This window comes from Mesocricetus auratus, unplaced genomic scaffold, assembly GCF_017639785.1.
Source record: "Mesocricetus auratus isolate SY011 unplaced genomic scaffold, BCM_Maur_2.0 Super-Scaffold_100004, whole genome shotgun sequence".
Taxonomy (NCBI): domain Eukaryota; kingdom Metazoa; phylum Chordata; class Mammalia; order Rodentia; family Cricetidae; genus Mesocricetus; species Mesocricetus auratus.
In genome coordinates, this window is record NW_024429189.1 from 73047360 (window position 1) to 73071738 (window position 24379).

General features: G+C 34.7%; 1 protein-coding gene across 3 annotated transcripts in view; it reads left to right on the forward strand.

Annotated features, from left to right (window-relative positions):
- Positions 1 to 24379, forward strand: part of Immp1l (inner mitochondrial membrane peptidase subunit 1) — a 46958-nt gene that overhangs the window by 4408 nt on the left and 18171 nt on the right. For 2 of the 3 annotated variants that reach the window (XM_040745961.1, XM_040745963.1), the window contains exons 3-6: positions 12921 to 13030; positions 17797 to 17930; positions 19773 to 19861; positions 23496 to 23622. In XM_040745961.1, coding sequence (XP_040601895.1) covers positions 17826 to 17930; positions 19773 to 19861; positions 23496 to 23622 — 321 coding nt within the window. In that variant the 5' untranslated portion in view covers positions 12921 to 13030; positions 17797 to 17825. Of the gene's footprint in view, positions 1 to 12920; positions 13031 to 17274; positions 17392 to 17796; positions 17931 to 19772; positions 19862 to 23495; positions 23623 to 24379 lie in introns of all 3 variants that reach the window. The other variant, XM_040745962.1, reaches the window with a different exon arrangement.

Here is a 24379-nt window from a genome sequence, read left to right on the forward strand (position 1 = left end):
CCCAAACTCCTTTTACTTCTGTGGGATTCATGTTCAAGTTAACTCCTTTGACTGTTGTAAGACTGCTCCCTGCTGGACAAAATGTGACTGTCTGAGACTGGCACTAAGTAGGTGAGCAAAGAACTGGTTGACTGCTCCTCCTGCCCTGCCAGCCGATCCTCGCCACATTCACAAAAGCTATTCTCAAAATAGTGCTATTCTGTTGCCGCCATGCTGATAATCTAGTACAATATGGTTTCCAAGTTTTTTGGTTGTGTCTAAAAATTAGAGCAAATGCATATTCAGGGATGCCTGTCAATGGGGACATTAAATAACTCCCTTAATTGTTTATGCTCTTCTGTAATGTAAGTTAGTATACTGTTATAATAATGATACTGGTTATAGCAGTTTTACTTCCATATGCTATTGTAGAGACAAAATGATTTTTGTCTATATAACTGCTTCTCCAATACTTGAAACTGTTTCACTGTAATTTAAGCTAGATTATATTGGATCTATTTTGAATGAATAACCTATGCTTTATGTTTTATATACTTGTCTTTAAATGTTACATACCTTATCTCTACCCTACTCCAGCTGCTATGTTTGCTAGCGCATAGCTAGTATATTTCACAGAATGACAGTGGGTCAGACATCAAATATTGTATCTGCAGCTAGCCTGTCATAGAACTTACCATGTATATACAAAAGTCCTCCTAAAATTGATTTAAGGCATATGAGAGAAAAAAAACTATGCTTCTTCCTACCTTCAAGCTAAATATTTTTAGTTTTTTGTGAATGCAACCTGCACAAAATTATCTGGTTATAATCTGGAATTTTTAGAGTAAGTATGCATTTTTTTTGTCTAAAAAGAAAAAGTAGCAGAAATAACATTAAGTGCAAAAGTGAAAATAAAGTAGAATAATTGATCTTACATTATTTTCAGGTCTCCTATATTTTTATAGCTATTGTAAACATATGAAATCCATACTTAGTTGGAATTATGATGAGTTAGCCATAGTAGTAGTCTTTTGTTATTACAATATTGCAACAAAAATTATAAATGCAGACCAAGATTGTAAATTGTTTTTAACAAAAGCAGGAGCCTTTTTTTTTCATCAAGAATACATGATAAGAATATATTATCATTGCCGGGCGGTGGTGGCGCATGCCTTTAATCCCAGCACTCGGGAGGCAGAGGTAGGCGGATCTCTGTGAGTTCAAGGCCGGGCTGGACCGACAGCCTCCAAAACACTACAGAGAAACCCTGTTCTCGTAAAAAACAAAATAAATAAAAACAAAAAAATAAATAAAAGAATACATTATCACAGATAATGCATAATTTAAAACTTTGCATTGCATAATGTAAGGTTATAAAGAAACATAGGCAAATATATGGAGTAATTGTGAATACTGATGTAACAAACCCAAACTCCCATATACCTGGAACATCACTAGCAATGCAGTTCTCCCTCTCCCTCTGTCTCTCCCTCTCCCTCTCCCTCTGTCTCCCCTTCTCTCCCTTCTCCCTCTCCCTCTTCCCTCCCCCTCTCTCTCCCTTTGTTCTCTCCCCCTCCCCTGCCCCCTCCCCTCCCTAGTGATAGGAGTTTAACTATTGTTTTAAAGTTCCTGTACTTCAGCATTCTGAGATTGCTCTCTATATTTTGCCATTCCCAACTTAGTCTCCCTTTTCTTTTGAGGTGACTGATAGTCTACCTTTTGCTGTAAGTATTAAATTTTTATGTGTGTTCCTAAGCAACATGTTTATTTATATTTTGCCTCTTTTTCTTATTTACTTATTTATTTGGTGTGTGTTTATGTGGGTGCTGTTTTGCTTGCACATATTTCTATGCAACACTTTTCTTTTCCTTTAAAAATTTATTTATTATGTATACAGTGTTCTGTCCAGAAGAGGGCATCAGATCTCATTGTAGATGGTTGTGAGCCACCATATGGTTGCTGGAAATTGAACTCAGGGCCTCTGTAAGAGCAGCCAGTGCTCTAAACATCTGAGCTATCTCTCTAGCCCCAAAGAATTTCTGATTTTTTTTTCCAAGATAGAGTTTCTCTGTGTAGTCTTAGCTGTCAAGGAACTTCAGGTAGTAGGCCAGGCTGGTCTCTAAATCACAGAGATACACCTGCCTCTGCCTCCTGAGTATTGGGATTAAAGAACTGAGCCTCCATCACCTGTCTCTTTCTTTATAAAATTATCTTATTATTTCATTCAACATTTTGTTTTAAAGGGTCATCTGTATTAATTCTTTTATTATCTCTTTGCTGTGAATACAGTTTAGACATTTGGCAATGATTTGGTGTGTCTATAATTAGACAATTTTTAAAAGTCATTGCAGTGATCATTCTTCAAAAATCCTGGTTACTGTCACCTTTTAAATTTTTTTCTGAGTGGCTAGAATGATGACTTAGTGGTTAAGAGTACTTATTACAGAGAACCTGGGTTAGGGTACCAGCAACCACTTGGCAGCTAACAGCCACCCATAACTCTAGTGCCAGGATAGCTGACACTCTCTCCAGATTTCTGGGGTTGCTTTGTATATGTGGTGCACATACATAGGCTTAGGGTCACTCACATGCACAAAATATAAAAGCTATATTAAGAAAAATCATCTGTCTGAGATTGGTATGGTGATGCATGCCAATAATCCCAGCATTTTGGAGGCATTGACTGGAAGATCACTGTGAGTTCAATACCAGTCTGATCTACATAGCAGTTCTAAGCTAGTAGGGGCTACATAGTAAGATCCTATCTCAAAAGCTAAATATAAATAAATATAAAATTTATTTCTAATAAATAATATGTTATTTTCATCTGGAAAATAGTTATCACAAGATAATTAGAGTGATATTTTAAAGGAATATGAGAAATCGGATACATCTTGACAAAAACAGTTATGGAGTGCTAAAAGAGTATGATGTTAAGTATGATTTTTTTTATTAGAGACCTTAAATGTATGGTAAGGTGACATATAGTTAGAGATTATTTAATATTGAATATATAGAGAGCTGAATATAGACATGCTAATTATATAGGTTTAGGTATGTTGTAGGCTAAGTTCTCTAAGTATATATTTGTCCTTTAGACTTAACCATTTTAGACTGTATTTTCTTGTGAGGCAATTTTGCTCTACTTTTTGGACACAACACTGCATCTGGAGAGAGCCAAGGGAAGTGGATTTAGGTGGTGAAGGGTCATAGTAACTCCTTAAGTCACAAAGCATCTCCTTAAGAAAATAGACCTATTTGTTCACATGTGTCTTTTTACTTTTATTACTGCCTTGTTTCATTACTTGTCTTTAAGGAGAATCTACTGTGTAATTCAGAAAGAAAATTTGTGGAGAAGGAAGATAAATGTACAGCTTTCAATATTAATGACACTGATATTCAGAAATGCTTATTTATGAAGTAATTTTGTGAAGCATTTCTAGATAATCCTAGGAACCTAAATTGGGTATAATTCCCTTTATTACAGATTAGCATATTGAATATACATTTTTAATGGAAAGAAAAATTAGATTTTAACTTTTTGCCACCAAGACAATGTATTAATGCTAGCAGTTTTATTTAAAAATTATAAGTGTCTTCTGAATTATTTTAAGTAGGACCACATGATTATCATTTGTGGATAATTTGTAAACATTTATGAGACCTTCAATTATACTTTTTAAAAATGTCACTATGTTCTAATGTGCGCTATTATTTACATTACAGAATTTTGTTTTTGAATACCCTAATTATTTAGCTTTTATCTAGTCAGTAATGTATATTAGTAAGTTAATTATTATTGTGTTACTTTTACATTCCGTAAAGAGAGTAATTTTCCATTTTAAGACATATTTTAAAATACACTCTGATCACGGTGCAGAAGTTAAAGAAAGGTGGACGGTTAGACTTGACTTCTCACTGAGCGTTTAGATGGTCTTCACTTGTCAACTGCAGTTTTTAGTTTAAAGTAGCAAATTAAGTATTATTTTATCCTGTCTTTTATTTTAATTCATGCAGTCAAAAACTGATATTCAGATAAAAGATAATTCCAAAATAAAATCAGTATATTACTTATGAGTGGAGCAACACATTAGCATTGGGTTCACAATAGATCATATCGCTTTTATCCCATCGTACAAGCTTAGCAGCACAAACAGAATAATCAACATATTATTTGGCTGTCATGTGCTGAACAGAAACCAGAGATCACAAGGAGGTTTTCCCTAGCTGTGGTGATGGCCTTTTTGTTCCAAGCCCCCATCTGGGAGGGCCATGGTGTGTTATCATATGGAACGCGGGCTTTTCTGTAATCTGCTTAGCTGCACTGCCGTTTGAATCTTCATTCCATGTTTGTGTAATTTATAATTTTAATGAGACCATGGCTCTTGTGGGCTTTGAAATATATTAAAAGCTCTTTTGTGCATATGCTTTTGTTCTTGCTTAATAGGCTCAGTGTATTTAAAACTGATGAATTTTTATTCATGAATTTGGATGTCTGGAGATTAACTTAAGAGTGAATATCATTGCACTCATCTATTGATGGTTAGAAAGGGGTTTTTGTTACTTTTTTTCATTTGCTTGTGTGTTTGTATAGCTATATGATATTTATAACTAGAAAATAATAAACGTAAATAATTTTAGGAAGCTAGGGGAAAATAACATGATTAAACAATAAAGTATAGGTTAAATTTTAACCATCTTATTTATAGATACTCAAATTTCATCAGTGGTGATATATGTTAAATAAATATTGTAAAGAAAAAGCAACTTTTAAGTAAGCTAATACTTTAAATATTTCAATTTGCATTGTATTGTTAAAATCACGCTTGAATACTTGGTGGAGATAGACTTTATATTTTAATCATATGGTTTATCTGTGGTTATTCTAAATGAGTCATTTTTTTTGGTTGTTAGGCATATGTTACATGCTTTCATTGTTTTTAGGTGTTTTTTTATGGAACCATTTTTAAGTGAAAGCTTAAAAACATTATGATGAAAAGACTTCTGGAAAAGCAGCTTACTAATAATTTATAAAATTGATCTTGTTTTTTCCAACATTTTGAAATATACGAAATGCTTTATTCTCTTTAACTGATACCTAAATGTGTTGAAAAGTTTTGAATACAATTTTATAGTTACATAGAAAAATTATGGTTCTTTATAAACCCAGACATGTTTTTAAGCTGCTCTCTATTGCAGTTGAACAGACAGAAGTAACCCAGGAGGTATGTGTTTATTTTTAATTTTACATTTGTATTGCAATTCTATTTGAGAGTATGAAAATTTTCTGGGAAAAAAAATAGAACAAAAGTCTTTACTGAGGATGCTGACATAACTCCTAATTCCAGAAATTCTGTGGCTGAATAAGGAGAATTATCATAAGTTTGAATCCAGCTGAAACTACATGGAGAGACCCTGTCTCATGAATGAATAAACAGCCTAAACAAATTCTAGATTTACTGTATTGGAGTGTTTTTTTCAACTTGACACATCATGATTCCTTTTATGTTTACAGTAGCCAACAGTTAAGGAAATCTCATTTTCTACCATTTCCTTTAAGCTAGAAACATTCAATAGAGATTTATATAAGGTGTTTACTAAGTTTATCTGTCAGTTTTGACACTGTTTTTCCTCAGTATCCCTCTACTCTAGTGCCGTATTGTGCAATTTCATTTAGCTTAGGAACTGTCTTTATTTGCTTTCCATTGCTATGAGAAACAGGATGACCAAAAGTATGTTTGCAATACTCATCATCGTTACAGACCATCATTGAGCAAAGTCAGGGCAGGAACTTAGGCAGTAGTAGGGACAAGAACCATGGGAAAATGCTTCTTGCTTTCTTGCTCAGGAAACATGGTTTGTTCAACTTGTTTTCTTAATCTCCGAGGACCACCTGCCACTTCCCACAGTGGGCTGAGCCTTCGCACATAGATCATTAATTAAAAAAAAAATACCCCCAAACTTGTCCACCCACCAATTTGATGGAGGCAGCTTCTCATTTGGGGTTCCCTTTCCCCAGGTAACACTAGTTGTGTCAAGTTGACAAGAGCTAACCAGCACAGGAACAAGCTGTGAAAGTGTATGTCTACCAGTACAGTATTGTTCAGTGGCAACTTAATGTGAACTATGTAATATTTTTCTTAACCAGCTATATCCATATATTACCTAACTATTCAACATGTAGCAATGTGAAAATTTTAAATGTTGTATTTTTCCATTTTTGATTGTCTTCAGCATTCACTGTGTTGTACAGTATGTGTCAGTTTAAACTGGTCACATTTAAAGCACTCAACAATCTCATGTGAGCTAGTGACTACCTTATTGATCAATGCACCTCTAATAATCATAATAATACATCATGACAAAAATATGTAATTTTTGCACCCCTTATTATTTTTCTAATAATATTCTCAAGGTATCTAAAGAATGAATATTCATGTGCTGTGAAACTGAATTATGTTTGTTTACAGTTCTGCTAGTAATACCACTTAACACAGAATATCAGAATTATATTATCTGATCCCTGAGTACTGACCAAATATCCTGAGATAGTGCAATAATGACCAGTGTAATGAATGATGAATGTTCTTCAGAGATTAAGGATAAATGAACCTTAGCAAATAAGCCACTTTTAAAGTATACTGGAGTCAAGTTTTACAAGAATCATACAAGGGGTCTTAATACTTTTTAAAATAAAGCTAACTCCTCCCTTTTATGCCCTTAGATTTTTCCAGATTGCTGCTTTTGCAAATGGGTATATGAAGCTTTCTTTTTGTATGTTTACTTGGAGCCACAGCTGTGGTTTCTTGGAAAGGAAAGGAAAAGAAAGGAAAAAGGAAAGATGATTTATGAAATAATGTTTTCTAAAATCTCTAGAATTCTTTACATTGAGCATGCTTTGTATGGTCCTATGAAGAGACGTTATTTCACTGGGACATATTTTAAAATATGTAATTATGAATTATAAAACCCTGAATTACAATTAATATGAATTGATTCAGCTGTTTCACAGTGTAGTTATACAATGATTGGGGTGGGGGGTTGCTTAAAAAACCCCAGTGTAAAGCTAGGGAGGCAGAGACAGGTGGATGGATCTCTGTGAGTTCAAGGTCAGCCTGGTCTACAGAGCAAGTTCCGGACAGCCAGGGCAGCACATAGAAACTGGGTCTCCAGAAATCAGTGTACCCACTTTATAAAGAAATGTAGACCCGAGTTGCAAGAGTGACTCTGCACTTACGAGCGAGCATAAGACCCAAGTTTGATTCCTAACACTTATGTCAGGTGGCTCACAACCACCTGTAACCCCCAACTTCAGGGGTTCTGATACCTTCTTTTGACTTCCATGTTCACGTGTACTCACACATACACAGTCCTACATACACATACACATAAGTTAAAAATAATAAAAACTAATCTTAAAAATGTAGACATCAACATAAATAATTGATTATGGTAGAATATAAATTAGAGATAATCATATATTCATGAGATCTTTGAGTTTTCCCACTTTCTGAATTTTGAGTAATGACTTAATCTTCACACAGTTTAACTTTTGTGTAGGTATTAGCCAGAGCCTGTTGTACTCTTTGACACATTTAAATTTTATTGGCTACTCTCTATGACTTTTGCATTTGAAGCACTGACACAAAATGTTAAACCACTCTATAAACAATACCTGTAGTTTCTCAGAGATAATAAATCCATCCATTGATTTCTTAATTTTATTATGTACACAGTCGATTGTAATCCAAGATTACAGCAAACAAGACATTAATTTAAGCCATAATCTATGTACATTTCAATTACTGAGCATGATGTTACAGAAGCACAGAAGAAAAAGGAGTAACATTTGTGCTATCCTCACAGGAACTGTCAATAAAAGATGTAATAGGGGATTTAGGACTCTGGAAATGGCCAACTAATTTATGTGAATCTATTTTATTTCAGCTAGAAAGACCCAGCTCTTTCTCGGCAGTGCATATTGTGCAGCACAGGCTGTCTATACAGAACCAGGCGGCTGCATATGGATAGTCCCTTGATATCATTCACTTGCTGTGTAATCTTATTATGCAAAGTTCTAATCTTCACCTAGAATGAATGCCTCTGGGTCAGAATATAGTCATATCAGGGTTTTTGAGGTCATGTTTTGTGATCCTTAGCTTATTCTTCTAAGTAGGACTGGGATTTAAAGGGTATTCCCTAGACACTAGCAGAGATAGACAGCAGACCCTGCTGCCTTTTTGGAAGACAAGACCAACATGAGGTCCCTGGTAGGATTAAACTTGATTTGTAGCTGTAGGATTTTTTAACAGATGTATTATTGGACAGGGAATAGGGGGCCACCAGCGCAGCAAAATTGAATCATGACTGGCATTCTCAGGGAGTTTGCTGCCTGCTAAAACAGCAGCTGCATGTGGATTTGACTTCTTTCAGGTGAAGCGACTTCCAGTCATTTGGAAAGGATGGGATGAAAAGGAACCTTGGTGATAATTTTGATGTCTGCAAGATTTAGTACCAGTGTAATGGGATTATCGGTAACACCTTCACTGCAGAAAAAGCCACCTGGCGTTATAACTGGCAGCAACTGAGAACTAATCCTTTCCCATCTCTTGGATGTCATTCATGAAGCTCAAAGCAATTTCTGCCCTGCTAACTGTGATTAATTTTATAAACAACAACAAAAAACCAGAGTATATCTTTTACTGTAATATGTATGTTTAAGTAGTATGATTTATAAATTCTGTGGCATACACAAACTGAGCATCATATGGTTCAAATTTTATTAAATTGTTCAAATATAAAACTTGGTTCATATGTCTTATACTTTTTTCTAGTTGAGTGACCAAATAATTGCTGTTAGTAAAGATTTGTATGTGAGATTGAATATTAATTTAAGTATTGTTATGTTCTTTTAGTATAGGATCATTATTGATAAAATAAAAATATTCATAGATGTAAGACATTGAAAATAGTTTGTTTTGACATACATTTTACCTGTTTTTGATTGTTTGAATTGCAGATGACAATTTTTGGTACTATAGACATTTAGTAATTTAAAATATGTAGTACATATTTTGATATTTAGGTAATATTAGCTCAAACTGGTAATGAAATGGGTCTTTGTGAGAAATACATTTCAGCATGGCCAAGGCTGAGGAGAGTTAATACAGTGCTAAGTGACAGTTTCTAGAGATCAATGGTTCTCAGTCCAGCTTTCATTCAGCAGTCCATTGCTGCCCAGTGAGGCCATCACTCTAGAATCAGTCCATTGGTTAACTTTTTTAACATTTTATTTCAACCCAAAACCTTATCAAATACTTTGTTTAGAGACATTAATTGTTTTAATATTCTTCTCTTATACTATTCAGAATAAACTGAGAGAAAATTAAGAGAAATTATCCCGTCAGTCACCCAAACAGTATGCACCATAACTGCTGAGACAAGAAAAGATAATTAGTGTTGTCAGTGTTATGATCTCAAAGTAGTTAATTTAAAAATATTTATTCATAGGACTTGACGTATATCTCATTGTGCTGCTTGATCTAGTAGCTTTACATTTCAAAAATAGATTATAAAAATTCTGGTCTAAATATTTTAATCTTAAAATTTTTAGCTCTATATAGGTGACTAAAATGTTGTCGTAATATGAGTAAAGCGCAGTCACTTTACATATGTACCTATAGTGTCTGTTTGTAGGTGGTTCCTTTTATCTTCTATAGTCTTTACTTGAAAGTCATCAAATAGAATGTAAGTGTAAATAGAGTTCTGCCAACTCTCCCTGCAAGTGCAATACTCTTACTGGATTTGGTGGAACTAGTTTCAGCCTACTATGTTGTAAGTGCACTTCTTCATTTTACTCAATTTGAAATGAATAGGTGGGAAACCTTAACAGTATTTCTCCTGAACTATGTATTTTTACTATTTGAAAAATTATTTACTTAAAATTTTATTATTAGGAAAAGCTTTCCATGAAATAAAGGCACTAAAATCTTTATGTCTTCATCATGATATCACTTATATTATTTAGTCAGGTAGTTTACTATCTCAGGACAATTTTCTATGATAATTAAGATTGTGTAATTGTTTTTTAAAGTATCAGTTATTTTCAAGATCTATCTAGAAGGTTGCTCTTATTGATCAGAGCAGAAATTTATACTTGAAGTTAAGCTATTTACTTAGTGGCTCTTTAGAGTTTGCTTCCTAGGTGCCATTTATATCTATTAGAACATTTTTTTTTCACTTAAGGCCCAAAATAAGTACATCTTGATTAAATTCAACATGAACATGCAATATCTTGCCAATGTTATAAATTCTTTTGTATACACATAGGTCATTTTAATGTAGTACTCTGTTGCTAACCTCTAAATTTGATTTGTCTTGGAAAGGTAAATACTAATTTAATTTGCAGAATGCATGATACATAATGATGTCAATAAAAGTTCAGGTCTTTTGGGAGATAAAATAATGGAATATACAGTAAGAAAAAGTGTACATTTTTTGAAAGGGATGTTAAGTTTAACAAAACAGTCTGGGAATGATAGAAACTGTTCATGAAAACATCATGTACCTAATATCTGTTTGATTTTAGATGGTTGTAACAATAGTACTTTTAAGGGAATGTTGATGTGGTTGATAAAACTGATTGAAATAGTATGCTATAGATTTCATTATAACTCCCATCGATTAGGAAATTTATAGAATTATCCTCAAAATTCACAGTTTAAAATAGAATAGTTGAATCTAATTGTATTTCTAAAAATATTGAGCAGTCTTCCATGACCTCAAATATCAGCACAAAGTCCTTTTCAGGGTTTCCTTCCTAGGACTTTTTAAAACTTAAAATTCTGTCTCTTTGCTCCCAAGGATTCATTATTAGTGCTATGACAAGAACATGAGAATTTGAATTAGGGATTTTTTATTTTGTTTGATATTCAATTGTGAGGTTATTTTGATACTGCAGTCATAGTGAAACAGTGTTTAGTTCTTTAAGCCTGAGGATGATGCTGAATTTTTTCCTCTTAGAATAAAACAAAAAAGCTTAATAAAATATCAATAGATTATGAGATCAGATGCCTGACTTTGCAGTTTGGGGATATGAAAAGTAACCTCTGGATAAATCTTACAGTAGATTTAATGTTTATAGATTTGGTCAATTCATGAGCAGTCCTAAGGGTGAGTTTTATATAGCAGGAATTTGAATTACTTGTTGGAGAGGCTGCTGTGTGAAAGTAAGTGACTTAGCTATTGAGCAGCATTCACTATGCAGCAGTCATGTATATTGATAAGCCTTTGTTCCCTACTTATCACAATAACCTCCATAAGGATCTGAGATGAACATATGTCTTACAGCTGGTTTATATTCATCTTTCTATGGGAAAATGTTTTTTTAAAAGTAATTTCATCTCGATATGTCAAAGTAATTTTTTCTGGCCCAAATGAATGTAAATACATGTTCTATATGTTTTTGAACAAGGGTTTCATTTATTCCAGGCTGGCCTTAAATTCCTTGTATTAGCCTGGGTGGTGGTGGCACACACTTTTAATCCCAGCACTCGGGAGGCAGAAACAAGTGTATCTCTGAGTTCAAAGGCTAGACTGGTCTACAGAGAGAGTTCCAGGGCAGGCTCCAAAGCTACAAAGAAACCCTACATTGAAAAATCAAAAAACATTTTTTTCTTGTATAACTGAAAATGACATTGAATTCCTGATCTGCTTACCTCCACTTCCCAGGACTGAGATTCACCACACTCTGTGCCCTGCTAATAGACTCATTTATATAAGTTACAGTGAGTCCTCGTCTTGTAATCAGTGCAGGAATGATAATAAAATAGTATTAATCATTTCTTTAGTTGTCTTCTTAAATGCCTGAAAACCTGTAGTGTCAATATTTGACAAATGAAATTTTTTCTTTATGTTGAAACAAAATGCTTTCTCAAAGAAATCCATGCCTAAGTCATCATTTGTAGGCTACTTGAGGTTTGAAGAAGTCTAAAATCACTTAGTCTATTTCAGCCATTGGATCTCAATTAGGGTTGTAGAGTTGGTACCTATGCCTTCAAACATCCATGTACAGAGGAATCTTTTAACTTGTGTCTGTCTTCTGAAATTTACATTGTTCAGTTTTTGTTGGTTTACTGTCAAGTCCAACTTCTCTTTTTTCTATGTGACTCTTTACTCCCATATATCTGTTGGATAGCTGCTAAAACATTTCTTTCCCTGAAAGTGAGAGATGTATAGCATAGATGGAGAATTTAGGGCCAAAAGGCTCTATGTTCTGCAGGGTGTAGAGTTATCAAACTCTCTGCCCCTTGGTTTCTTCATTTGTAAAATGAGATGCCTAAGTGTGGAGTGAGTTAGTCTCTGTGGAGTGGTTACAACAGTGCCTGGCACACAGAAAACATTGCTACATAAGGACTTGCTGTTATTTGGTGCCTGACATTTTCTCATATATATCAAAAGAAGCTGTTGTCAACTATGTGCTCCAGCATACTTTCTAACTTATAGATCTTCCTATCAGTAATATAGAATAATATGAAAAGATCAACATTACTTGAATTTTGCTGTATTTTTTTTTTTTTTTTTTTTTTTTTGGTTTTTCGAGACAGGGTTTCTTTGTGGCTTTGGAGGCTGTCCTGGAACTCACTTGGTAGTCCAGGCTGGCCTCGAACTCACAGAGATCCGCCTGCCTCTGCCTCCCGAGTGCTGGGATTAAAGGCGTGCGCCACCAACGCCCGGCCGAATTTTGCTGTATTTCTAAGGAAGATCATTCCGTATGTCTTGTGACAATCACCATTTATGAACATTTTTAGATTTTTCTTACCTTTCCCACTAATTATTTTGATAAAATGCATGTTCTTTAAAGGAATTGATTTGTTAATAACTTAGGTTTTAGAACATTTAAGTATAATAGGGAATAAAAGCTGTCATCTTCTGTTTCATAGGTACACTTAGAATTCTGAAGCATAGACTTGAAGGTACAAGCCTGTAATCCCAGCTACTCGGGAAGTAGAAGCAAGAAATTTGCAGATTCAAGGCCTGCCTGGGCTACAAGGTGAGTCAGGCCAGCCAGCCTCAACAAATTAGTGAGAATGTGAAAAAATGTGGAACTGTGTCTCAGTGGTAGGTGCTGCCTGGCATGCTCGGCAGCCTGGGTTCAATTTTAAATGCTCACACTCCCCACCTCTGATGCTGCAATGATAAACGGCATACTTACTGAAAGTAGAAATAAGTATTTATTGTAGAAATTACTCACAAGAGACAAACAAGTAACCCAGATGAGCCGAGTAGTTTTCCACTGCTGAAGTAGAAGCTGGAAAGCCGGAAAAAGAGAGCTAGACTTCCGCTGTTCAGTCTTTTATACCTTCCTCCATAATGCCCCTAGCCATGCCCAAAAGTGGGCCTGGCTAGTGACATAGTTCACTGCCTACGTCCATATATGTCTTTAGTCATGCCTAAAGTGGGTGTGGTTAGCGGTGAGGTAAACTGCCGTTTTACTACCTCATCTGTATGCGCCTCTAATAAGTAACATGGTTAATGCCGGAACACGTTTCCTCCTACACACCTCTGCTTTCAGCATAGCTCAGATATGGTAAACTATATAGCACGTGGCAGTGCATGACTAGATAAGCAAGTTTCTGAGGCTACAGGTGATCATGGCCTCCTTGAAAATTTAGAAAGTAGTTTTCAAATGTTGCTGTACTTTGAGTCACCTGGAAAGGAAGACTTGTTAATGTAGAACAGGCCTCATTCTCAGAGTATATAACTATATATCTTGGTCTTGCCCCAAGAATTTGAATTTATATTCCAAAGGTTGCCACTTGATGCCATTTTCTGCTTTTTGGAAATACAGTTGGATAATTTTTACTTTGATATGTTAGTATAGGAAGAACGGCCCTCTAAAGATTTTCATCTACTAATCCCTGAACGGGCCAATACTTTATTGTACTTGCTAAAAAGGAGTCTGAAGATAGGATTAAAATAAGAACCTCAGTCATCATAGATTACTACGAGGTGAATATAGTTACAAGGGTCTTTGTAAGTGACTTGAGATTGGGAAGGGGACCATATAGTGATGGGGAAATGCAAGGCTTTGAGGGGAAAGGAAAGGGACCCTGAAGCAAGGAATGCTGGTGGCTTTAGAAGCTAGCAAAGGCCAAGAAAAGAATTTTTACCTAAAGTGTCTAGAAGGGACGTAGCACCTTTGCTAACACCTTGATTTTAACCAGTGAGATTTGTAGACAGTTCTGAGCTGTGAGTTTATATTTTTGTATTGTTTTATACTGCTAGATTTATGGTAATTTGTTACAGCAGTCATAAACAATAACAAGTCTGTAACTAACTCTTAGCTTACTGGTTAGCTTTAGGTTAGGAATTCTTGATCTCAACTCATGACTTGATTGAGAAAACAAAAACATGTGTACCAATAGCTACCTCACTTTTCTATAGGGTTGAAAAGCTAACCTAATCTAGACAATTCCACATGGAGAATCCCAAGTGCTTCTAGATTCTGCCAAGTTGATGATTAAAACTAACACCACATGACCTACTTCTCTTTTCCTTTAGATCTCTGATGCTACTTTTTTCCTTCTTTGTCTGCCTGTTTTCAGGTTTTAGTTACCAGTTTGTCTTCTTTTAGGCTGAGTTTAATCTTCTTAGTAAACTTATATAATGGTTTCTGTTTAGTTTTATTTTTGAGGAAGTGTCTCACTGTGTAGCACAACCTGGCCTTGAACTCAAGATCATTCTTCCTCAGCTTCATTAATGTTGGGATTGTGAGAATGTTTCATATCATGCTTAGAATCTTTAATTCAACTAAATTTAAAATTATAATAACCTGATTATAAAAGTGACCAAATGGTTTAAGTGGACATTTTTTTCAAAGATAGACAAATAGCCAATATGCATAGGAAAATACTTATTAACTAAGTATTATTAACTAAAAGTATTTATTAACTAATGAAAATCAATGTCACATTGAAGCTATCACATCATGTATTTATTAGGGGGCAATAATAAAATGGATATTATTATTAAGAAAATGAAATGATTATATATTTCTGGTAAAAAATGTAAAAGATTACAGCTGCTTTGAGAAGCAATTTAAGAGTTCTGTGTAAAGTTCAGCATAGCATTACCATGTGACCACAATTCCAGATTTCTAAATTTAAACTCAAAAGAACTGAAAACATACTTCTGCCTAGAATATGTACAGCTATGGAAACATTGTTGATAATTGCAAAAATCATAATCTAAATGTCCTTCAGTTGATAAATAAAAATAGTAAAAATGATATGGCAGAGCGATTATATACTCTTTCTGCTTAAGACTGGTTAGTAGTTTCCCATTACTCTTGGAATAAAGTTCAAACTCCTTGAGACTTTGAATGCCTTTTCCTGTCTCTTGAGTATCATTATATTTTTCATTGATCAGTTTTCTTTCAGGTCTGTCACACATTCATGTCATTGTCTGCTTGTAATTTTCTTATGTTTTCTTTTAGAAACTAACATTTCTCTTAGTTAGAGCGAAATCATTCTATACATTCTAAACAGATAACTCATTGTTTTCAATTACTTTATCATATTTTTTCATTGTGGAAATCACTTAATATATGTATATGCTTTTTATTTCCTTTGTATGTATATAATATCTGTCCCAGCAAACTATAAGCTTTATGAAGATGGCACCATATTCACCATTGCATTTCTAGAACTGAATGAACTCAGTCTATCATGTTTGCAATATAGCAATAGTTTAATTAATACTTGTTGAATGAATTAATGAATTACTTGAAGACACCTCTTTGTTGGCCAAAGAGTTTATTCTAAGAAAGGTTTATTTACAGCTGTGTTTGGTAACACATGACCCTCTCAACAGTTAGGATACTGAGGCAAGTCTAGGCTATAATGTGACCGTAATAAAAAGGTGTTTTGCTTTGTTTTGTTTTTACAAAGAAAGTTGAAAAGACAGTACAGTATACATTCATATATATGTAGCCTGAATTTAACAATAAACCTTTTCCATAGTAACTTTTCCTAATCCCCTGTATATACATACTGTCTTAGTTAGAGTTATTACATCTGTAATAAAACACTGTGACCAAAAAGCAAGTTGGGGAGGAAAGGGTTTATTCCCCTTACACTCCCACATCGCAGTTCATCATCAAAGGAAGTCAAGACAGGAACTCAAACAAGTCAGGAACTTGGAGGCAGGAACTGATGCAGAGGCCATGTAACAGTGCTACTTATTGGTTTGCTCTTTATTGCTTATTCAGCCTGCTTTCTAATAGAACCCAGGACCACCAGCCCAGGCATGGCACCACCCACAATGGGCTGCATCCTCCCTTATCAATCACAGATTTAAAAAAATGTCTCACAGGCTTGCCTTAACAGCCTAATCTTATGGAGGCATTTCCTCAATTCAGGTTCCTTCCTTTAATGACTAGCTTCTGTCACGTTGACATCAAACTATCCAGTACACATATGTATAGATTTATAGGAATTTATTTATATCTATTTGTCTGCTTTTTATATATAGTCAGTTATAGAAGTGAACTATATGAAAAGATATTGCAAATGTGATATTTGTTCTGAATAATCAGTGCTTACCTCCTATAAACAACTTTCTATCTAGTATAATATTAAGGAATTTAATGCTTGACTGAGTTTGGTGGTACATATGTGTAATCTCAGCACTTGGGAGACTGAGGCAGAAGGATCATTTTGAGTTCAAGACCACCATGAGCTTTAGAGTAAGACTGTCTCAGCGCCCCTCCTCAACAAAAAGAAGAGAGAGAAAAGTAATTTATTATTAACCAGACTTGGTAGCACAAACTTGTAATCCTAGGCTGGCAGGGACTATACTGAACAAGGGCTTGAGTCTGGGAAGGATACGTTCCTTAAACAGTTGTAAGGAATCTTTCAAAAGGAAGGAATAGATACCAGGAATGGTTCAGCACCTGAAAGGGCTTATGTAACTACAGAAGCTGGATGCCCAGAGTTTGATCCTCTCAACCCATGGTGGAAGGAAAGAATTGACTCCAGAAAGTTGTTCTCTGACTTCCAGATGTCTGCCAATGGCATGCATCTCACACACACACACACACACACACACACACACACACACACACACACACACACACACACACACGTATATATGTATATATATAAAGTTCGTGCCCTTTCATAGTACTTGTTTGTTTATTAAATTAATAGTCAGTAGCTGCCAGCCAAAGCAGGAGATGCTGCACTGTTCTGCTGTCTGTTGCAGCTGGAATTCTTTTCTGAAACCTCCCTTCAGGTGAAGCTGGAGTTTCTGTGCTACAGAAAAGAATTCCAGGATCCACGGGAAAAAAGCAAAGGTGGACTTTAAGATCATTAAATGAGGAGAGAGACATGTAATAGAAGAAGAATAATGGTATTCTCTCTCTCTCTCTCTCTCTCTCTCTCTCTCTCTCTCTCTCTCTCTCTGTCTCTCTCGTGTGTGTGTGTGTGTGTGTGTGTGTAGGGAGATTAAATTATGTGTTAGTAATGACTCTATGATTTTGGTGGTTTCTGAGATTACATTGTTAAAGATTTCAAGGATTGGGTGAGTTGTTCTGCTGTGGCTGTGCTCATGCTTATCTAAGGAACTTCCCTTTCGTAATAGGCTTATACAGTGGTTTATGAGATGCTGGTTATCTATGTGATGAATTCAGTCACCTAAATGATTGGTGACAAATGAAAATAACCTGGCTTATGTTCATGCTTTCTTTGCACTAGAACTCTTTCTGAATTGTTTTAAGAAATGTTGATCATCAAATTTTTTTAAATTCACCATCAGGCCAGTGGTGGCAGAGGCAACGTCAAACTATGCTTCGTGGTGTTCTGGGAAAGACCTTTCGACTTGCTGGCTATACCATTCAGTATGGGTGTATAGCTCATTGTGCTTTTGAATATGTTGGTGGTGTTGTAATGGTAAGTTTTTACATACAGGAATTTCATTTTCAAATACAGATATTTTTAATGGGACAAGACATGGATTTTTAAAAAGAACTTTTCCTTGAAGTCAGTTCATGGAAATCAAAACATAAAAACTTTCTAAATATTAATGACATACACCTGTAATCTGTAATCTGAGGCACCTGTAATCTGAGTTTAAGGGTGGGCTGGGCTCCATACTGAGTTCAAATCCACCCTGGGGTGCATAATAAGACTTTGTTACAAGTAGCCCCCACCCAATCCCTCCATAATCATAAAACAAAACAAACTTTGTCTCAAAAATAATCAGGGCCAGTGAAATGACTCAGCTGGTAATGTGCTTGCCACCAAGTCTGATACCCGGAACCCACATGGTAGAAACAGAAATGATTCTCACAAGTTGTCCTCTGACCTCCGTGGACACTCTGTGGCAGGTACAAACATACACACATGAGCTCATGCACACACATGTGTACACACACACAAATAATGTAAATAATAAAAACCAAGCAAATAAGTAAAAAGGGTATGTTTGCATCAGCACCAGAATAAAATGTAAGAACCATTGAATCTTTATGTTCTGTATCTGGCAGGACACAAACAGTCCTCTTGTTAGCTTGACTATAAATAGTTATCACTTGAGTGTTGTTTATGTTTTCTGGAATATGGTTGAAGCTGTAAACTTACTATCTTACATTGTCTGTTGCACTTGTGTGAGGAATTCAAGAAGAAACTCCCGAGCTCAGAAAACTAACTCATTCCAGGTCCTACAATTAGTAGGTAAGAGAGGTAGAATTTCAACACAAATTTGTCTGATTCTAAAATCTACTCATGACTATCAAGTTTGTCATTAAAGCAAATGATTATTCTGTTAAGATTAGTAACAAAATGTTAATACTGGCTCTTTCCCTAAGCAATGCTTGTTCTTAGTTTCACATCACAAATCTGAAAACTCGGAATTTTCAAATCTTTGTTATGTAAATAAAACAATATTTGGCCGACTGGATAGCCAATAGGTTTTTTTGGGCTGTTGTTATTTTTATACTAGTTTTACCCTGAAAGATTGGTAGTTATAATATTCCTTATTTGAGCTGAAGTGAAGGATATAAATATATATAACTAACACTCCTTCCATTAAGTCTTGGCACTGACATTGGTGCTTCTAGAAGTAGCAAACCTAAACTTCATTGTTATTTACTATTTTATTTAAATGTTTATTATTTTGCCTAAGTAGAAAGTTTTGAGTAAAATTTTGTATTTACACATAAATGATAGAGGAGATGAAGACTGTGTTGTTTATGTTAAGTGGCAATCAATATTCCAGAATTAGGCATATATCAAAATTGTTCTGTTTTGGCAACAGTCACAAATATCTTTAGAGTACATTTCATTGTGTTGGTAGTAAATATAAGATCTGGCTCCATAAGACCGAATAGCCATTTTCTTGGATGAGGAAGAAGGATGTCAGTTCTCAGAAAATAACCAGTGTAATGTTGCTTTAAAAATTGCCACAATGGGTACTAAGTGATGTCTGAGAAAACCAAAGAAGCCCATCATTCATGCAACAAATATGTATCAAGCATTAAGTACTCTTCTTGATGATGGAATCTTTACATAGCTGTGAAACTTACATAGCTATTTAGTATTCTATAGAGTGGCCAAAAATTAGAAGCAGAGATATGTTACTTTGTGTGTATCTTATAAATTAACATCAAACAGTTATAATATGGTCTGTCTCTAGGAAGGACATTCACTCGGTTTTCTTTCTTTTAAGTCTTCCCAAATGATTTGTGTTAAATTTAAAAAGATTTGAACTCAGAAGGTTGCGTTTCTTTTCAGTGTTCTGGACCATCAATGGAACCCACAATTCAAAATTCAGATATTGTCTTTGCAGAAAATCTTAGCCGACATTTTTATGGTATCCAAAGGTAAATTTAACTGTAGTGAAAGATATATAAAGTGTGTTTTCTGTAATATCTAACTTTGTGTTTAAAATCCTTCATATACATAATAAGTGGACAAAAATCTTGAATTGAATATTTTCTGTATGTTTGAGAATGTTTTAATAGTCAACATGTACAGTGTCTGTGGTCAGTATGTCTCTTCCCTTATCATCCAGGGCAGAACAGTTAGCAATCCTTCTTAAAGTATATGTGAAATCCTTGTTCTCTTTATAGGTTCCTGAAGTGTTTTAAGTCAGGAGTAAGGGTCATGGACTGTATTACTCCCCACATCAGAGTTCAAGTTGGTTTGTACTTCCATTGATGACTGTCTTGCTTGTTCTTTGTATAGTCATGATAACTATTCAGTGTTTTGCAGGTTATGGTTTTGTGTGTGCCTGAGATTGAAGCATTTGGTCTGATGTAGTTCTCCAGATTGATAAATGAATTATTAAGTTGAGTAACTACTTGGCAAATAACCGTTTACTAAATTTTCCCAAGCCCTATTCCAAATAGTGGCTCAAAACCTTGTGCTACTGTTTATCTCAAGAGACACTATGAATTGGAGTTCCTTTTCAATGGATGTCAAATATTAGTAACTTAATATATCTTCTAAACTATAACCTCTGAAAATTGCTACAGAATTAGAAAAAAATCTGCTAGCTTTTATCTTGGGAACCCACAAATGATTCCCACTAGTGGTAGTTGGTATAGAATCGGGGGGTTGCACCTTCCTTGTTCCTTTGTTGTATCCCTTTTCCCATTATGGAAAAATGAAGAAGAGTATGGGCTGTTTTTTCCTTTGACTGCAGTGTCACCCACCCTTGATGCTGTTTACAAAACTCTCTTAGTCAAGCCATATGGCCTACTAAGATCCCAAGGAAGTTGTTCAGATCACTTATGTGTAATAACCTCTCATACTTGTAGATTTGGAATTGTAAATTAAAACGTATACAACAGGCTTAGTTATCTCCATTTATCTTTTGACTTTTGCCAAAAATAGTATACTGACTTGCCCTCATTGTAGCTTGAAGGCAAGCTATTGCTGAATGCCACTGACATGGTAACTCTTAAATGTCCTTAACAGTGTGCTGGACTGGCCGAGTAGATTTTTGAATAAATAGCTTAGTGTTATTTTATCCAAAATACTCTTAGCAATAAGGTGAATAATATAAATAAGTATGTTCAGGAAATCTTTGAAGATTTCATTTTGTGCTCTGTTCATTCAGGGGTCTCAGTGTGTACTATACCTTGGAATCTGTTATTCATATAGAGCATGATAAAATAACTTTTAGAACCAAGGTAGGCAGTTGATACTGCTACTTCAAAAATATCACTGCCCTCATTCTGTTTGCTACAGCTTAGGGCTGAGATTTCAGTGGGATGAAATTCTGACCCTTATTGATGGCTGCTTATTAAAAGGGGAGACCAGACTTCTGTTTTATGTAAGAATAAAAGTCTGTACCTGTGGTATCTAATATACACATGTCTACTGTCCTTTAACTTCAGGAATTCTTACTTGAGACAATCAATCTCACATTACTAATCCTTGCAACAAATAACTAATGGGCATCTACTATGTTTTACATTATAGCAATGATACAATGAGTGAATCATTGGCATTTGAACAGCTCACCATCTAGGAGGCCGAAAGGGTGTTTATTACTATATTTTAATTTTAATAATTTGTTTTTGAGATTTTGAGATAGAGTAATATATACTATCTAGTCTGGAGTGGTTTCACTATTGTAGTGATCCTCCTGCCTCAGTCTCCCAAGTTCTGGGAGTCACAAAGCACCACACCAACAATAACTATAGTGGGAAAGGAATTTTACACTCTGTTCTGTTTATTTAGTGGGGCTTAAAAGTTCTTTCAAAGGAGGCACAAGTTCAGGGTATCTGGTTAGCTGCAGACTTTGTCTTAAGAGTTATAGTGATTTTTGTATCAAATAACATAAGCTGCATAAGCACCCTTGAAAATAATTTCTTTCAAGACACACTAGATAGGTTGTTATAGCTTAGAAATCTTTGCAAAGTTTTTCATGTAAACAGTTCTACTGACATTTCAAAAGAAAACAGTGCTTTCCTGGCCCAGTTATAGAACTGGATGGCTTAATACCATTCAGCTTTTAAAAGAGAGGCCTCATGGTGTGATAGTTGTCAATACTAATTTCCATGTTGCCTGTAAAATTCTGATATAATGGTGCCCTTCATTCTTTTACATAAAAGTCTGCCTATGAATTCCTCCCTGATTTTAGCTGCTAGGGAAAATTTTGTCTTACCTTACCCTAGACCTAATTTTATTAATGGTAGCTAATTATTCTCATCTTTTGCCCTTTTCTTGTTGCTGGAAATCAAATATGGGGCCTCTGGTAGGCCAGACAAGCCACTCTACCATTAAGCAATATCCACAACCCTATTACCTTAGGGTGGGGGTTACCAAAATGCTTAGAAGTTGTTGAGTGCTTACAGTGTAGCAGTAATCATGCTTTATTCTCTTTTTCTATTTTAGTTTATTGGGATAAAGTCTTGTAGCCCAAGTTAACCTTCACCTTACTACATAGCCCAAGTTGGGCTTGAACTTCCTTCAGCCTCCCAAATGCTAGAATAATAGTCATGTTTGCCTTGGCTACTTCAATGATTAGGTTTTTGAATTATAATCTTCTCTTTGTTATTATGGATTTGTATGTTATTTTGAAATTTGAATCTTTCATTATAAATAACATCAAGTATATAAATTACATCTGGAATCACATATAGTTAGTAAATATGTTAAATATTGAAAAATGTTAACACATTACATATATTCCTAGTTTTGGGCAGAAAAAACATTATATTCTGTTTGGTTGGGATATCAGTTGAGTGATAGGTGTGCAAGTATGCGTGTTTTGAAACAGTTTCATTATATAACTCTGATTGATTTTGAATTTGCTTTGTAGTTTATACTAGCCTTCAAATTATAATTCTTCCCTTCTTGATTTTTGGGATTACAGGCATGTGCCACCATGCCAGGAATAAAACCTCTATGTATTCATTTATTTTTCTCTTACCATGTAGAATATTACTTTTTATGTGACTCGGGCCTTCTATAAATAGTAAGAATAATATTGGTTTTGTATATTTGACATCATATTCTGTTTCATAGTATATGTATACTTAGCTTTAAGTGTTTCATTTGGTTGTGTCTAATTTTCCCTTAAATGTAAGTCTATACTGTATAATTATGGCTTAAATGAATTACATAAGTCACACAGTGTTTTTCTTTAATTTTTGAACTTTTGAGAAATAAATAATGTTTCCTTATTTTTAGTGCTCTATAGTCAACTATTAATAGCTTTTTTGTAATACTTGAATATAGAAATAATACATAGTAGATATGATTCTCATGAGATTGTTGGAAATTATCAGTAATTTTATATGGAATTTTTATGACTCCAATTGGGCTCTGACACTAAATTCAGTTATAGTGGTTTCCAAACATGATTAACATATAGCAAGGTCAGCATATGATAGGATAAAGGGTGTGTATTTCTTTAAGTTGCCTTATAAAATTATTAAAGCAATTCTATGTATGCTTGGTAATAATACTAATACTTCTTTCCCTTTTTTTCCCGCTCTTCAGAGGTGACATTGTAATTGCAAAAAGCCCAAGTGATCCAAAATCAAATATTTGTAAAAGAGTAATTGGTTTGGAAGGAGACAAAATCCTCACCACCAGTCCATCAGATATCTTTAAAAACTGTAGTTATGTAAGTAATGTTTTAATTATGTCATTCTTTGATATTATGGTTGATTAATACTAACTGAATACACTGAGAATACAAAACAATGTATTGGGCTAAAGCGATGTTTCAGTGATCATACTCTTTTTCCTGAAGACTCAAGTTTGAGTTCCAGCACTCACATCAGGTGATTCATAACTACCAGTAACTCCAGTTCCAGGAGGATCCAACACCTTGTCCTCTTCAGACACAGGCATTCTTATTCACATACTCACACATACACATAACTAAAAATAATAACTATTTTAAATATTTTATGAACATATATTAATTGTATATCTTACCATGAATTTCATTGTGATCTCTTCATACATATATATGATACATTTTGATGATATTCATCTCCCATTACTTTTGCCATTCCAGCTAATCTACCTTTTCTTGCCATTGAGTACATAATCTATTTTTCTGTTTGTTTTCATTGTTGTTTTGGTTTGGTTTGGTTGTTGGTAATGGTTACCCAATGAATTTCATTAGGGTTGCTTATGAGAGCATAGATAGGTGAGAAGATATTTACTCCACCAATGGCTAATACTAGAGAAAATATTTCCTCCCACCACCATCCTATGAACCATTAACTGCCAATACCTCTTCAGGCAGGATTGGGCCTTACAAAGTCTTCCCTACTTCATGACAGGGTATCAGTGAACCTAATTTTGAGCAGGTCTCATTAGGTAATCAGCTTTTGTAACTTTGAGTGAATAGCCATTTGATATCCAGAAAA